Below are 14,690 nucleotides of genomic sequence, written 5' to 3'. Positions count from 1 at the left end.
TCTTTTTAGAAAAATGTAGGCGCATTGAAAAACGTATGACAGACTTTCGGCTTGTGTTTTATATGAGACCCAATTCCTACGTGTAGTTTCTCTTCCAGCCACCGATTTCGCTTTCATAAATCGCTACACGTAACACTAACGCGGAAACCATTTCATACAAGAGAAGTCGATTATGCATTGGGTTTAGTTAAAACACATAGGCGTAGAAAAACAAAATCGCCGACAAGAGCAGAAAGAGATTAGGATAAAATAGCAATTAGCGCCATAAGAAACCTACGGCAGAGGTGAGCTACCCAATGCTTATTGAGCAACGTCCGCCACAGACCCGAGCCAACCCCCGACGCCGACCTATTTGATCGGAGAGACCACTGCCGCAAACTCAAAATCCTCGGCCGACTTAAACGAGTGCGACGAGTCCACATCGTCATCCACCCCCTCCGTCTTTTTCCCCCCGTGTTCCAACTTAAACGTTAATGAGCTGGCCCCGATGATGCGCCGCGACTCCTCGAGCGACGACGCCAGTGCTGGATTCACCATCAACGGATACGTGTTCAGTCGCGAACGCTGAAACGGCACTGCAAGTGGCGACTCAGTCACCTCGAACTTGTGCGCGTTGTACATCCAGCTCAAGCCATCCTCTACTGCTTTCATCGCCGCACTTTTCACGGTGTCTGAGGAGAGAACGCTAGTGGGCGATATCGGTACCGCCGTCAACGCTTGCTCAGGATCATAGTCAGACTTTAATGGCGAACCGCTCACCGGGGTGTACGAATGTGTATCTTGTGGCTTCAGATGGAGATCAGTGCTTACCCTCAAATGGGAATTGTCATTTAGACTGCCACTGCGGCTTCTAAAGGGCAAGAACGGGGCATTCTTTATAAACGGGCTCCAGCCCCTCTGGGGCGATGTAGGCGAAGAAACGCTCACAGTATGAGCCACAAGGTCAGCTTGCTGAAATTCCGGATCGTTGAACTTTACGAATGACTCGAGCGGGTCAGCCGCGAGCTCGAAAATCCCTCCCTTGAGTTTCGGAGCATGGGTAGTATGAAGCGGATTCACCTTCTGCTTAACCGTGCCCGCAGCGTGTTCTAGCTTCCGAATAACCGCATTACCGTGCTCTTCTTCTTGTGTCTCGTTTTCCGAGTCAATCTCCACCTCTTCAACCGCTAGCGGCGTTTCTCCATGCGTCAACAACGTCAAAGCGTCGATCTGGTACGTCTTCACGATTGCCGACTCCCATAAACGAATAATGTCCTGGTAGTTGTACGTTTCAAACTGGTCGTTCTTCACAAGTCCGTAGTACACTCCAAACCGCATGAAAGCCTCGTTAATTTGTCGGAATACCCACAAGTTGTGCCCGTAAAGTTTGCTAGACATCTTGTTCAAGAACTCAGAAAGCAAACTTAACGCTTCCGGCAATACCAAGTGCATCTTCTCGTCAATCTCGCGGAAAGCTGTCTCAGCAGCCGCATGGTTTCGCTCCAAGTCCACGAGTTTCGTGATTTCCAGTTCTGACAACGCCTCTGACTTGTGCTTGAGCTTGTAGATTCCGCTGACGGACCGGTCCATGTCTATCTTCTTCCGCTTGCGTTTCGCAAGCAACTTCCCCAAGTCATGGAGATAGCCCTTCATCTGTATGCACTGTGCCTTTACCGACGTTTCCACCTCGTGGTTGCGATAGCCAACGTTCAGCTTCAATTGTACAGTGAGCGTGCGGTATTCGGCTAGTTGCTCTAGAAACAACGGTGAAACGTCCACCTCAACGTCCAATTCCTCAAACTCGACGTCTTTGATCCTCTGGGTGTGGTGCGTCGCCTCCGTGTGCGACTTGCCGCGTTGCTGCTGCGGCACAGCGCCCGCGTTAACCCGCAGGAACGTTTCTATGATGGCGCTCTGGCATTCAAGGCTCTTGGCCCAGATGGAGGCTAGTTTTTTGGTCTCCGAGGCGATGAACCCCAATCCCGTCTCAGCTGCCTTCAAATCGGCCTCCCAGTCGACAATGTCCGTGTCTTCCACTGACTTCTTGCCGAGCAACTTATGGGGTGTTCGCACGATGGCCTTCTTGATTCCCCGCAACGACATTGTAAACTTTGGATAAACGTGAATACTCCGGGATGTGACAATTGATGGAATCCGGGGTGTGGTAGTTGGGTTATATAATGTCTGACAAGCGATGAGGATGAAACTAGACAAAATATGGGTGAACCGGGAAAAATACGCCTCAACTGCGTCTTATAAGCAGGAAAAACCGGCGCGGAAGTCGCGATTGTCCGACGTGCGATCGGCAGAGTTCGGAATACGTGCGCGGCGGAGCCGGGAATGTACTACATAGTCAGGTCATCCTTGCACAGACAGTGTTTTCACAAGAAGAGGTTTTCGGGAATTGAAGTAGATGTTTGATTCATTTAAACCAATTTCGAAAATTTCTGAGTGAGGGGAAATGCATGAGGATTTTAGTTGCGGAAACTCTGGTGCTAATCTTGCTTCAGCCTATGGAATTTCGAGTACATTGTCTCCCCTCACTCCAAAGCTTAAACTTAGTCGTATCCTTGTCGAGTAGAAACAGGGTACTGTGTTTTAAACGAGATATAGGCGATTCTTTAGGGTGAGTTTAGGGGGAATCGTAACTGTAAGTTTTGTTAGAACCAGGAACTACTCCGTGAGTGAAAGGAAATACGCTTCATTTCTCATGCTAGATTTTAGCGCAGTTGAAATGGAATCAAACTTTAGTACGGGTGAAAGCAAGAATATTAAACGTGTTAGATTCGATGCCTAAGTAGTTTAAACCAAAGGATGCTATTTGGAAGATATTGTATCAACATAGACTAACAACGGGATTAGTTGTCTATTGAGTATATGCAAACACACCGGCAAGGTGGGTTCATGTAGCCCGTACCGTTCAACAAGTCTTTAAAAATCTCTAGGCCTGATAATAAAATACCCACCCCTTCTCCCACAACACTCTTTACAATCCCTGTCGGAATAACTGTTACACCACAATACCACCTTCATTTAAAATTAAATAATCACAGAAAAAAAGTAACCCATCTATGTTTGGGATAAATCCTCTACCTACAATGCCGGTGATGGCTTTAATCCGTCAGCCACATTCATCGCGATACGATGCGCTATTGTCATCACCGAAATCATCGGATTGACCCCGCTGGCGGTTGGAAATACACTCGTGTCTGCGACAAACACGTTTTTGCACTCGAATAAACGACCGGTCTTGTCAACCGCGCCCTGCGACGGCCCATTACCTGACATTCTGCAGCTGCTCATCTGGTGGGCACATCCGTAGGGTGTCTGGTAGTGATCCAAAGGCGTGCGTTCCACGATGTGGCGCCATTTCTGATAGTCCGCGTCCGCAAGCGTGCGCGCATGCGCGACTTTCGCCAGAACAAATCTCGGGACCCCCGCCTGTGGATGGATCAACTCCAGGGCGCCCTGGATGTACAAGATGTCCGCACCCTTCAAAATCCCCTGCTGTAACGCGTATTTATCGTATTTTGATATCACATAGTCGATTTTGACGGTGTTAGGACGCTTGGGGTCCTCCGTCACTGCACCTGCACCCTCGTCGCGAGTGATGAGAAGGAGGGCTGAGAGGTGCTTGTATTTGAGCAAATCCTGTCTGAACTGCTGACCGTTGATCCACGGAAGGAAGACGTATTCCAAGATGGGCGAGTGGAGAATGGTTTCGATTTTTGGCCCATGTCCCTTTCCGTCCAAGTTGTCTATTTCCGTAACGACTGTCGTCATGATGGACTTTTCAAACGGCCGCGTTTCTTCAGCGAAATACCCAAACACGACCGTGCTCGGGTGCAACTTCAAGTTCTTTCCAATGTGCTTGTTCTTGAAGCCCGAGCGCTTCATCAACAACGGAGTGTGGAGAGAGCCGCTCGCAACCACCACCGTGCGCGCGCAGATGGTGTAGGTTTTTCCGGTCGCATTATCGCACACGGTCACACCCGTCGCGCGTCCCTGTTTCTGGACAATCGCCTGGACTGTCGCTTCGGCCGCAAACTTGCAGCCGTGCAACGCCGCGTCCTTCAACCAGCACGCCACTCCCCCTTGTTTGATACCGTAGCGACACCCAATGTGGCACATTCCGCATGGATGAGCCTGGTTTCCGGTGTTTTGCGGGATTTTCTTCACTTTATACCCCAATTTCTCCGCCCCATCGTACAAAATCTGATTGGAAAAAGAGTGCTCAATGTGTTTATCAGAAACACCCATAAACTCGGAAATATAATCGCAGCATTTGTCAAAATCCTCGGTTTCAAACCACGGGAGGTTAAATTGGGTCGCCCATTCGTGGCGAATGTCTTCCGGCGTTTTTAGAGATGCGGACCAGTTTACGGTAGAGCCGCCGCCAAACGTCGCTCCTGCGAGAATCGTCATCGACAGGTCTTCCGTCGCACACGTCCCACCGCTTTCGTACATATCGTAGAACCCCTCGTTTTCAGCCTTGTCCAACTCGGATTGGTGGAAGTATTTTCCCTTTTCAAGCACGAGCACGGAGTAGCCGCTGCGCGCGAGATGAGATGCAACCACACCCGCACCACTGCCACTGCCAGAAATCACCACGTCATATGTCTCGCCCGCGGCAGCTGCGAGGCTACACATCTCGAAACGAAACATTTCGTCAGGATGGTAAAATTCCGCGTCGTATTTCTTCGAGTGTTTCATTTCGTGGCCAATGGCCAACTGGTTGAGTACTGACAACTTTCCCCAAATAGACGACACTAACGAATTGAAAAAGCTGTAGAGGCGGCGCTTCGGTGCGAGCGGCGATGTCTTCCAACTTTGCACGACACGGGCACGCTCACGCGGCGTCATGTCGTTTATGTGGCGGATCGACCCAGTGAGCGCCGGGGCGAAAAGCCGGTTGTTAAGCGCCGTCAACACAAACTCAAAGTTCTTGGCCGAAGCCTCTGGCGAGGAGTCGATGATCTCCGCCATCATCTTTTTGAAGCCAGGTGTGGTGGACGGCAGCTCGCGGCAGTATGCAGCGAGCTTCTCAGGCGGGAATTCGGGGTCAAGGTATTCGCGGATATTCTCCGGGGTGGTTGGTGGGATAATTGCATCCGCGATGTTCATGAAGACGTCCCACTTCTGGGGAGAAATGGTGGTGAGGCTAGAGGGCATGTTGATGATGGTATTGGAACGAGTTAGAGTGCTAAGCGAGATAGGCAAAAAGAGGCTGGAGATAAAAGAGGTCAAAGATAAAAGGGGTTGGAGATGGGTAAAAAGAGGTGCGGGTAGAACGAAGGGGATAAACGTATATTTATATAGGTTTGTTAGACAGGGACTACCGGGGGGGTTAACGGGGCCGAGGCATACAGGAGTGATGCGGATAAGCACCTCGCATGGATACCCCACTTTTTCCAAAGTTTATTCGCCAAGTCCGTGAGCACATGCAGATGCAGTTGTTACTCGAGGCCTGGCGGAGGCCGATGGAGTTAAAGAAGCTGCTGTAAATAAGATGGGCCACTCCATTACTAGTTTATAAGCACTTATAACAGAGAGGGATAGCACACGTACCAGGCTTTTGCGTGAGTAGTACAAGTACAGTAGCATTTCCAGAAATGAGTCATTCAGACTAAACTAAGCTATTTTTTTACAGTCTGACAAAAACGTAAAGGGAAGATGTTCATATATAACACGGGATGAGCAACCAGTGCGTGGAAACAGTAAGGAAGTGCCAGAATAATTTTACGGTGTCAAAGCGATACGATCCGCACGGTGAGTTAAACTCTTGACACGAGGTTTCTTGGATATCCAGAATGTGACAATCCGTAAGAAAATAACTTAGGCTGTGAACAGATTCCTGGGTTTGAAACTGCACCGTTACGTGATAGGGCTTTTGACCAACCGGAACGGGATGAACAAAGAGCATGGATAGGAACCCCAACTAGATGCTTGCCCTTGGTCTGGAAGTGTAAATATGAGCCTCCGCTCTGTCTAGGTGTTTTTTTTTGCCCTACTCCTTGACTATTCATTCTTACTGGTTCAAGCTCTTGGACCACGCATATTAATTCCTGAATACTTTTATTTCAGGGAAAACTCAGATCAAATAGTTCTTTTTTTCATCAAAAACCATATGCGGAAGTGTGAGATTTCCCGCTTTGGACCTGCAGAACCACAGAACTTTTGTTCTGGGTTATCGTATGCCAGTGTCAAGCATAATTGAAAGGTAGTGTATCTAATTTGCATGGATAGATATGCACGGAAAGACTGACTTGCATGCTAGACATGATTTTCTTTTTTTTTTTTCTCTTTTTTTCAGACGCGCATAAATTGTGCATACACAGACCTGATCTGAGGCATACCAAAAAAAAATCAGCCCGCATCGAAAGACTATATAAGTAACAGTGGATCTCCCTAATCGTGTAGAAAGACATTTTGACACACTTATAAACAGCATATCCCATCCATACTCGCCATGCCTTCCACCACATATACTCCAGAGTCTCCATTGAAGAAGAGAAAGGTTGAGCATGACCTTGACAGCATCACTGCGATTGTTCAACCAAAGCCACAAGTCGTGGCCTCACTCTTTAAAAAGGTTCCATCGTGCCACAACTTGATCTCACAGGTTCCAACTCCTTCCAGAACCCCAGAAGCCGAAGGTATGAATGTGGATTCGGATCACAAAAACTACCACGGGTGCACCCAATGCTCCGATTTGCCAGGAGCCAGCACCACCCTTGAGGAACACGACATGAAGAAGGTGTTCAAAGCCTTGCCAAATGGGTTAAGAGGTCCTGACTCTCCGACTATTTATGCCCGCTACGTGCTTCACTCTTAAGCCCTCTGTTTCCGTCATGTACATATTTAATCCGCTATCGGAGCTGCAATACCCGTACACTTTGCATATTCTCCAAAACAGAGAATCTGCCATATCTAAACGCCTTCAATCACCTTATCCTATTAAATCATATCTAGTACCTAAGCCAAAGATTAATACATACATGGCTATTCCTGTAACACTTGTACATTAGCTTGGGTATGTCAATATCTACGGATCTTTGTATTCCAGAAAACTCCAAGTTCGAATTGACAACGTTGATCTCATTGCTACACGCACGGAGGCGTAATAACAATAGTGTTAACTACACCTACGCATATTTTATTCAGTTAGTTGAATGTTAAAGTTATTAAACCATCTCCCCAGTCTGAGTTACGCAAACTTGAAAACAAAAAGCTTATACTCCATTTCCTACTTTAAGACCATTCCCTGATGGAGCAGAGAATTACTGATAATGTCAATTGGCTGACCAAGAAACACAGAACCAGCTTCAGAGTTGGAATTCAGACTTTCCTTAGAGTTATTTGAGCTTCTTTTCGAGCTTAAACTCAAGTTATCTTTGAGGCTTTTAGCCCGACCAACAAATTCTGTCATGCTCCGATCAATACCAGAGAGACGTCTGGTAACCTCCACCACTGGCCAAGGGGCTGCACGAAAGATAGGAAGGATATTGGCGTAGAAAGGAATCCTTATTTCCCCTCTGCGTCCCAACTCTACTGCATTAAAAATGGTTTTAGCCACATACTCCGGCTTCAATTCTGGCGCTAAAGAGGTGGAAGGAGTATGGACCCCTTCAAACATCCGAGTCTGCAATTGCCCGGGACAGATAAGTAGCATCTTTACTCCCTTGGGACTCACTGAGGGGGGGCCCAACTCATAAGTGAGCGATTCATGTAGGGCTATTAAGCCAGACTTTGAAGCACCGTAGGCACTGAGCCTTGCAGGAGACATATATCCAAGAGCAGAAGCTACCGTGACGATATATCCTCTTTTATGCTCTAGCATGTTGGGTAAAAAGGCCTTGATGGTGTAGAAGCTAGATAACAAGTTGATCTGGATCGTGGATTCAATCTCATCAAAGCTCAAGTCCACCAAGGTCTTACCAAAGGTGATTCCTGCATTATTTATCAAGATGCTAACAATACCAACCTCCTTTTTTACCACTGAGCTGACTTTTAAAACTTCTCTGCGGTTACTAACGTCGCACTTGTAGTAATAAACTCCAGGAATCTTATCGGCTTGCAGCGGTACGTTAATATCAAGCACAACAACTCTAGAGCCCTCGGCTGCGGAAAATTTTGATACGATCTCTCTCCCTAACCCACCACTACCTCCAGTAACTAGAACGATATCACGGTGTGGCTCATAGTAAGTGCCGATGAGATTGTCGGCAATTTCCCTGTACTGCTTGTTCAAATAGTAAAATAATACTGTTAACAATACGGCCCCCATTGAATGATATAAACCTGTTGGGTTCTGAATAAAAGGGATATAATGTTTCGGCGTCGGATAAATTATGCTCGTGAACCAAGGAGTTCGAAAAGTAGAGTTATATGAGGCAGGGTAGAACTGCAAGGTTTACCGTGAGCTATCCCCGAGTAGCAATGGAACGAAGCGAATATCTTCCCTCTGAAGCAAAATACTGTAATGATTGGTGAATCCAAGAATTTTATATTACAGCACCGTACCACGTTTCCGGCAACTTCAAGTGGGCTTCTCACTACCGGTGTAGCTTACCTGCCTTGTGAATTCCTCCAGTGGGTTACAAAAACGACGGGTCAAACCGGGTTGAAACGATCTGTAAACGCAGTGCAGAGTACCCAACCCTACCATAAGAGTATCAAAGTGAGGGAAAGTCCGACCACAAACACCGTATACGAGGGTTTTTCCGAACCTGCAGATGGCACTCGCCACAAGGATTCTAGGTATCCGGCAGCTAGTTCCGAAGCCGACAGATGTCTTAACCAGTACATTATACGGAAGCTAGTAGGGATCACAATACTGTCTCGGTGGCTCATATCGGCCGAAATACACACTTCTTAATGCATAAGATGCTATAAAGAGAAGCTAAGTTGGCTAAAAAGCTCAAGTTTGAAGGTAATATTGCCAAAATTGAGAAAGATCCAACGCTAGAATCGTTAAGTAATTACCTACCGGATTACATAAGCGTATACAACGATTTCGGCTGGGTGCAGGATATCTATGATTGCCCCGCTGACAGTGACCGACATCCCAATGACTTCAGAGTAGGCAACTTCCCCGCCTTATTGAAGCATTCCCAGGTTTAACTAGCACAATCGACCTAAGGATACACCCAAACTAACCCTTTTCTTTAAATTATTTCCAAACCCGAAGAGACGTCCAAAAAAGATTATGAGTCGTCCAACACAGGGCCTAGAGGTTGTCAGGATTAAGAGAAAGAGAGGCCAGGATCCGCTCCAGGCTTTGATCCTTGAGGGACCCAGCTCCAAAAAGTCGAAGAAAGCTACCGTTTCCCCCAATGTGTTCTTCAAGTTGGCCAGAACTGACGATAGCTATGACGAGGCTGGATACATTAACCGGAACGAGTCCCTCTTGGAGTCTTCTACCGCCCAGGGCGACGATGAAAATGTGTTCTACTTGTCGAAAAAGAGACCAGCCGACGAATTACCTGATATCTTGTCTGAAATGATCGGCGATGTCCTACTGTTGGACTCCCCCGACCAGCCGAGAAAGAGAAAGCTACCTACCAGAAGGTTTAGCAGTAGCCGTACCACAACCAGTGAGGCTCCAACCCTCAAAACAACTACCAACATGGATGAATACGTGTACGACGTCTACTACAGAGACAAACAGTTCCACGATGATTTGGCTGAGACAAATATCGGGTACATCAAGCTCACCGAGGGAGATGACGGTCTTTTCAACTTGATCAACGACGAAAGTGATACCGAAAGGGTGGTATACTCAGACGATGAGGATTCCAACGCGGAGGATTTCTACCGGAACGACTACCCTGAAAACGAGGATGCGTCTGACTCTGAGTTTGAGCAGATTGCAGCCATGGCCGACCATCCCTACCGGAAACAAAGAGCCCCAGACAGTGACGAAGAATATGCCGATAATGCGCTACAGCAAGTGGAGGATAGCTATCTTCCAATTGAAGACGAAGATGAAGAAGAGATGAGCGACGACGAGGACGACGTGTACGAGATTTCCCACAACCGTAGAAGGTTCAGCCATGCAGAATACCTAGAAACAGAGGGTGTGGCCAATCCCGCAGAGTTTGACAACTTATATGAGGACTTTTATGACGAAACTGCCGCAGAGCCAGCGTCGTTTTTGGATGACGGAACCAACCAGCAGATGCCGTTTAAGAGAAATAAGTTCTTTGCTACAGATGAGGACGACGAGATGGCCATCCATAGGGATCGGATTTTTGGAAAGCTTGAAAGGATGATTAACGAGCGGAGTTGAAACCTAATGGCCTTACTTTGGAGTTGAAAGAATACACAAGTGTAGCCATGTAGTTCCTTATGCTCATGCCCAGAATTTATGGAGCATTAATACGACAGTTCAGGGAATTGAGTTCATTTATGTGATAAATAATTTGATTGTATGATTATAGCAGCGGCTAAAAAACGTTATTTTCCGTGAAAGCAGCCAATACGTCTAGGTTTCGTATACATTTCAACAGCTCAAAATACTGCGGTCGAAGATTAAAGAAAAAAAAAGAGGAAACCGTTAATATCCACCTGATGTATGGCAGTTACGTTTAGCGAACGAGGAACCTAGTAGATGGAGCTTTCAAAACTATCGACCACAATGATATATGCTTATACCCACAAAATTTTGTACATCTAGATCTACCGTGATTTAGTTAGGCAATTTCTTTCTGGATTTCTCATAGCAATTCCTTTAGAACAGCATATTAATACTTGACTGTCATTCTAATCAGACAAGTATCTAGGTATGTTATCAGCTCCGCTATCTGCACAGGAATAGGTATACGTATATAAAGGCATATAATAGCTACTTAAGCCGCATAAGTTTTACAAATTCATTGTGTAACACACCTTATAACATGCTTATTCAACCTCACCGCTCACAAGCATAAACAAATGGTCCAAAATCTTCTTTGGATCGTCCCTGAGTCCGTTATGGAAGAACTCGGAAGTTATATACTGTCTTATACCCCCGATTAAAGCCTTGGAGCGCATAGACACCTCAAAGTCAACATATTGGTCATGGAAGTATGTGGCAGCAGCCACCGGAACCACGTTTTCACCCTCTCCTTGGTTACGGAGCGTCTTCAAGACCGCTACATCGTAGAGCTTAGACCATTTAGTATTAGCGTGGATGGCGTAGACCAACAGCTTCAACTTGCGCAACTCAACGTAGTCGTCGAACATGGACTTGAAGACCATCTCACCGGTGAAAAAGAGCGGGGATTTAGCAGAGTAGACATATTTCCCGGCTCTTAATCTGTCTGCTGCCCAGTCAGAGGCACCGGTAGGAAAATTTCCGTCCATGTAGATCGCCTCCTGGAATAAGGCGTAGATGACGTTGGAGTCGAACGAATGGGACGCCTCCACCGCGAGAAGCGTACTATGGGTCGGCTTTCCGAACGTGTCCAAGTCGTACGCAAACTTCATCACGAGCTGGTGGAGTTTGTCAGTGCCTCCGGTAGCACCAAACATGATCCCAAGCTGCTGGAACCGCTCTACTGACAAGTTACCCCCGTTTGGTAAGGTGACAGTGTGGCTAGCAAGATATTCCGCGATCTGCTTCACCTTTTCCACATTCTGAGGGAACTTTTCGTAAAAGCGCTCGTTCCTCTCGGAAGTTCTGAGGTATGTTCTGGTGTAGACCTCATCTACAGTGGTATTGATAGGTGGAATACCCCCAGTGATCAACACCTGCTTCAATGCCTGTGGGAACATGGACAAGTAGGTAACGGAGCAGAACCCCCCGTAAGACTGACCCAATAATGACCATTTGTTGATTCCAAGCTGGGACCTGATAGCTTCGCAGTCGTGGACAATGTTATCGGCTCTGAAATGCATCAAATATGCGAGCTGGGCCTCAGTAGAGGTGTCTTTAACGTAGTCTTGCAACAAGTCAGCTTCGATCGGATGCGACAAACCGGTACCTCTCTGATCGACATACAAAATGTCAAATCCACGGTCAATGAGCTCCTTGGTGATACTGGAGTTTGACAAAACCGGGGCACAAGGGAACCCCGGCCCCCCTTGCAAGTACACAACTACGTCCAGCGCTTCAAGCGATTCTGGGAAAGAGGCAGCAGTTGGCTGCTGCGACGGAGAAGCTCTGGAAGGTTCGTACTTGCGCACAAGTCGCGCCACCACCGGGATCGTGGCGCTGGCAGAAGTGTACGATAACGGCAACTGAAACTGGAGGGTGAAAACCACCAACTCCTTGATGCGGTGGGTATCGATAATTTTGTAAGACATGACGGATAATATGCTTAGTTTATCTTATCTGAGGGATAAAGAAGAGCTTAAGAATGAAAGAGCTCGAGAATGAATGAGCTCAAGAGTGAAAAAGCTCAGCGTGTCAACCTTGGATGTCAGGGCCGTACACCCGAACGGGGTTTAGCCGTGAAAAATCCGGCACTTAAGAAAGACTATCTGGGGTAATCACAAGCGTAGACCAGAAGCGACACCAATGTGAATAGTTGACTATATGTGGACGTTTCGATCGTCAAGCAACAGACTATTTTTAAAAAAGTTTAAAGGGCCCAAGTTTCTGATTTCTCAATAGCAAGTGCAACTCTATTAGTGCTCTTGGCCATGTTATATGCAAAAATCAACCGATAAATGCTTAGTCCAGGACTCTTTCTAGGCCATCTATAGCATTTACACTCATCATCTCTGGAGCTACGATTTCCTGTCTCATTAAATAACGAATACATTATATTCTCTGCGTAAACACAGACGTAACCCAGGTGAACTAGATAATCGATACTAGAACAAAACAAAAAGACAAACAAAGAAATAGGACACAGAAGATCCGAAAGGACTCAATTCTGGTGCAGGTATGGGATGGTCCAATCACCTGATGATCTGGGTAGCCCAGACCGAGTGTGACAAACGTCACGAAATAGGAAAATGAAGCTTAGACACCAAAAGCCGGTATGAGATGGAAGCCATCTTAGGATTCATAGATGTCTTTCTTAGCGGCTTCGACGGCTTCGTTCAAGTTGGCATGGACTGGAGTCTGGACCTCTGGCTGAATCTCATGGACGGTTTCCTTAACCTCCTGGATGGAGGATGGAACGGATGGGAACTCAACGCCGGAGGTCTTGACGGCGACAGGTTCGGCCACGACAGGAGAAACAACGATCTTTTCGTTGGCAATTGGCTTCTTGTCAGCGACGGTAGAGCCCGCGGTTCTGTGGTTTGGCAACTTAGACTGGACGAACTGGGTAACTGGGCTCAACTTTTCAGAGACGGTCTTCAAGTGTGGCTTGACCGACTTCTGGGCAGTCTTGGCCAAATCACAGGCCTGCTTATGGGCAACCTTGTAGTACTTGGCGACCAACGCGTCGATCTCGGTCTTGTTGCTTTCATAGATGACTGGCAAAGTGAAGGCGCCAACGACGGCGGTGAGGGCCAAAGTGAAGAGGGAGAACCAGGAGGTGATCTTGTACAAGAGGTAAGAGGCGACGGCGGTCTTGATGGTGCATTCGAAGTTGGTGCCGAGGACGATTTTCTTGGCCTCGGTTTCGAACTTCTCCAATTGAACAGCGATGTGTGGCAAGTATTGGTCGTTGAACTGTCTGGCGATGGAGGTCTTGACAACGCTCTGTGGCACGTATTTAGTGACAAAGCCCTGGCCAGTGACCTTCTTACCGGCGTACTCAGCAGCGGCGGAGGCAGCAAGACCGTAACTGGCGACAAAGAAGAAGATGTTGACCAAGTTCAAGTACTTGGTGGCCAACAAACCGGCAATGAGGGCGGCAAAGATCGGGCCGGTTTTGGCTGGGTTCTTCCAGGTTAACAAGGCGCAAGAGGCGCACGCTTTAGGAGTGGTGGTAGTAGACATTTTGGATGGTGAATTGTGAGGAAGAGAGAAAGAAAAGGAAGAAAAGGGGCATTCAAATAGTAGAGCAAGAAGCAAGTCGCAACCTGGCAAATTCTGCGCTATCGCAAGAGGCGAAAAATTCCGATCCCGAGGGGAGCGGATAGAAGGGGTGTGAAGTGTGGCAACGCGCACGTGAGGGTTATGCATGCCAGCAATTTGCAATTCCAACTCACGAGCTCCTGATCCGTCAGCATTATATCTCTTGCATAGACACGGGTATAAAGCTATATTAATTATTACCAAGGGGGACTATGCGGTTTGCTCCCAAAAACAATTCAAAGGGCAAATTGTGCCAAACAATATTTGGCTGAATATTCGGAGATTTCAGCAAGCGACAATAGCTGCTGCGGGCGGCTGCGGCCAGGCCTAAGTTTAAGCGCTAATTTTTAGCAGCCTGCTACGTGGTAGGATCTTCAGTGCGTTATTTCGTAGTAATGGCATACACACAGGATCATAACAGCTGGCTTCTGGAAATCCGGTAAAACGGTAGGAGCTACGCTAGTATAAAAGCTGTAGCAGATCTTTGGCCGGCTACCAATCCCGTCACCGTCTGCTCGTCAGAATGCGTTTGGGCGCAACTTTGCTGGAGGAAATCTGCTAGATGTCGGCCAAGGCTTACCCTCAGGAGATGGAAATGGCGACGCAGAGATAAACCAACCAGACAAGGTAAGACAAAATTGCGAAACTTTCTAATTCAGCGTAATGAGTATCGCGTGAAGTTTCACGAATTGCCTAATGTGGGCAGTGAAAGTTACTGACGCGTGCGTACATGATCACGGAGCCTCCGGAC

At 47.3% G+C, this 14,690-nt stretch overlaps 7 protein-coding genes across 7 annotated transcripts; 2 read left to right on the top strand and 5 right to left on the bottom strand.

Annotated features, from left to right (window-relative positions):
* Positions 1–348: 348 nt before the first annotated feature.
* On the bottom strand, positions 349–2,082 carry BABINDRAFT_164222 (uncharacterized protein; the record flags this gene model as incomplete). The annotated part of the gene is made up of 1 exon (XM_019130239.1): positions 349–2,082. One exon carries the CDS (start codon positions 2,080–2,082, stop codon positions 349–351), a length of 1,734 nt encoding a protein of 577 aa, XP_018987756.1.
* Positions 2,083–2,771: 689 nt separating this feature from the next.
* BABINDRAFT_159023 (uncharacterized protein) lies at positions 2,772–5,531 on the bottom strand. The gene has a single exon (XM_019127420.1). It carries the CDS (start codon positions 5,149–5,151, stop codon positions 3,073–3,075), a length of 2,079 nt encoding a protein of 692 aa, XP_018987755.1. The 5' UTR covers positions 5,152–5,531; the 3' UTR covers positions 2,772–3,072.
* Positions 5,532–6,383: 852 nt separating this feature from the next.
* Positions 6,384–6,988, top strand: BABINDRAFT_159021 (uncharacterized protein). Its single transcript, XM_019127419.1, has one exon. It carries the CDS (start codon positions 6,449–6,451, stop codon positions 6,812–6,814), a length of 366 nt encoding a protein of 121 aa, XP_018987754.1. The 5' UTR covers positions 6,384–6,448; the 3' UTR covers positions 6,815–6,988.
* Positions 6,989–7,153: 165 nt separating this feature from the next.
* BABINDRAFT_159020 (short-chain dehydrogenase/reductase) lies at positions 7,154–8,641 on the bottom strand. Its single transcript, XM_019127418.1, has one exon. The coding sequence runs from the start codon at positions 8,264–8,266 to the stop codon at positions 7,226–7,228; it is 1,041 nt and encodes a 346-aa protein (XP_018987753.1). The 5' UTR covers positions 8,267–8,641; the 3' UTR covers positions 7,154–7,225.
* Positions 8,642–9,071: 430 nt separating this feature from the next.
* BABINDRAFT_159019 (uncharacterized protein) lies at positions 9,072–10,448 on the top strand. Its single transcript, XM_019127417.1, has one exon. It carries the CDS (start codon positions 9,188–9,190, stop codon positions 10,268–10,270), a length of 1,083 nt encoding a protein of 360 aa, XP_018987752.1. The 5' UTR covers positions 9,072–9,187; the 3' UTR covers positions 10,271–10,448.
* A 342-nt stretch (positions 10,449–10,790) lies between these two features.
* Positions 10,791–12,364, bottom strand: BABINDRAFT_159018 (uncharacterized protein). Its single transcript, XM_019127416.1, has one exon. The coding sequence runs from the start codon at positions 12,265–12,267 to the stop codon at positions 10,882–10,884; it is 1,386 nt and encodes a 461-aa protein (XP_018987751.1). The 5' UTR covers positions 12,268–12,364; the 3' UTR covers positions 10,791–10,881.
* A 603-nt stretch (positions 12,365–12,967) lies between these two features.
* Positions 12,968–13,861, bottom strand: BABINDRAFT_169747 (uncharacterized protein; the record flags this gene model as incomplete). The annotated part of the gene is made up of 1 exon (XM_019130687.1): positions 12,968–13,861. The coding sequence occupies one exon, from the start codon at positions 13,859–13,861 to the stop codon at positions 12,968–12,970; it is 894 nt and encodes a 297-aa protein (XP_018987750.1).
* Positions 13,862–14,690: the final 829 nt, after the last annotated feature.

Source organism: Babjeviella inositovora (genome assembly GCF_001661335.1).
Source record: "Babjeviella inositovora NRRL Y-12698 unplaced genomic scaffold BABINscaffold_1, whole genome shotgun sequence".
NCBI classification, from domain to species: Eukaryota; Fungi; Ascomycota; class Pichiomycetes; order Serinales; genus Babjeviella; species Babjeviella inositovora.
This window is presented reverse-complemented; position numbering and strand designations above follow the sequence as displayed.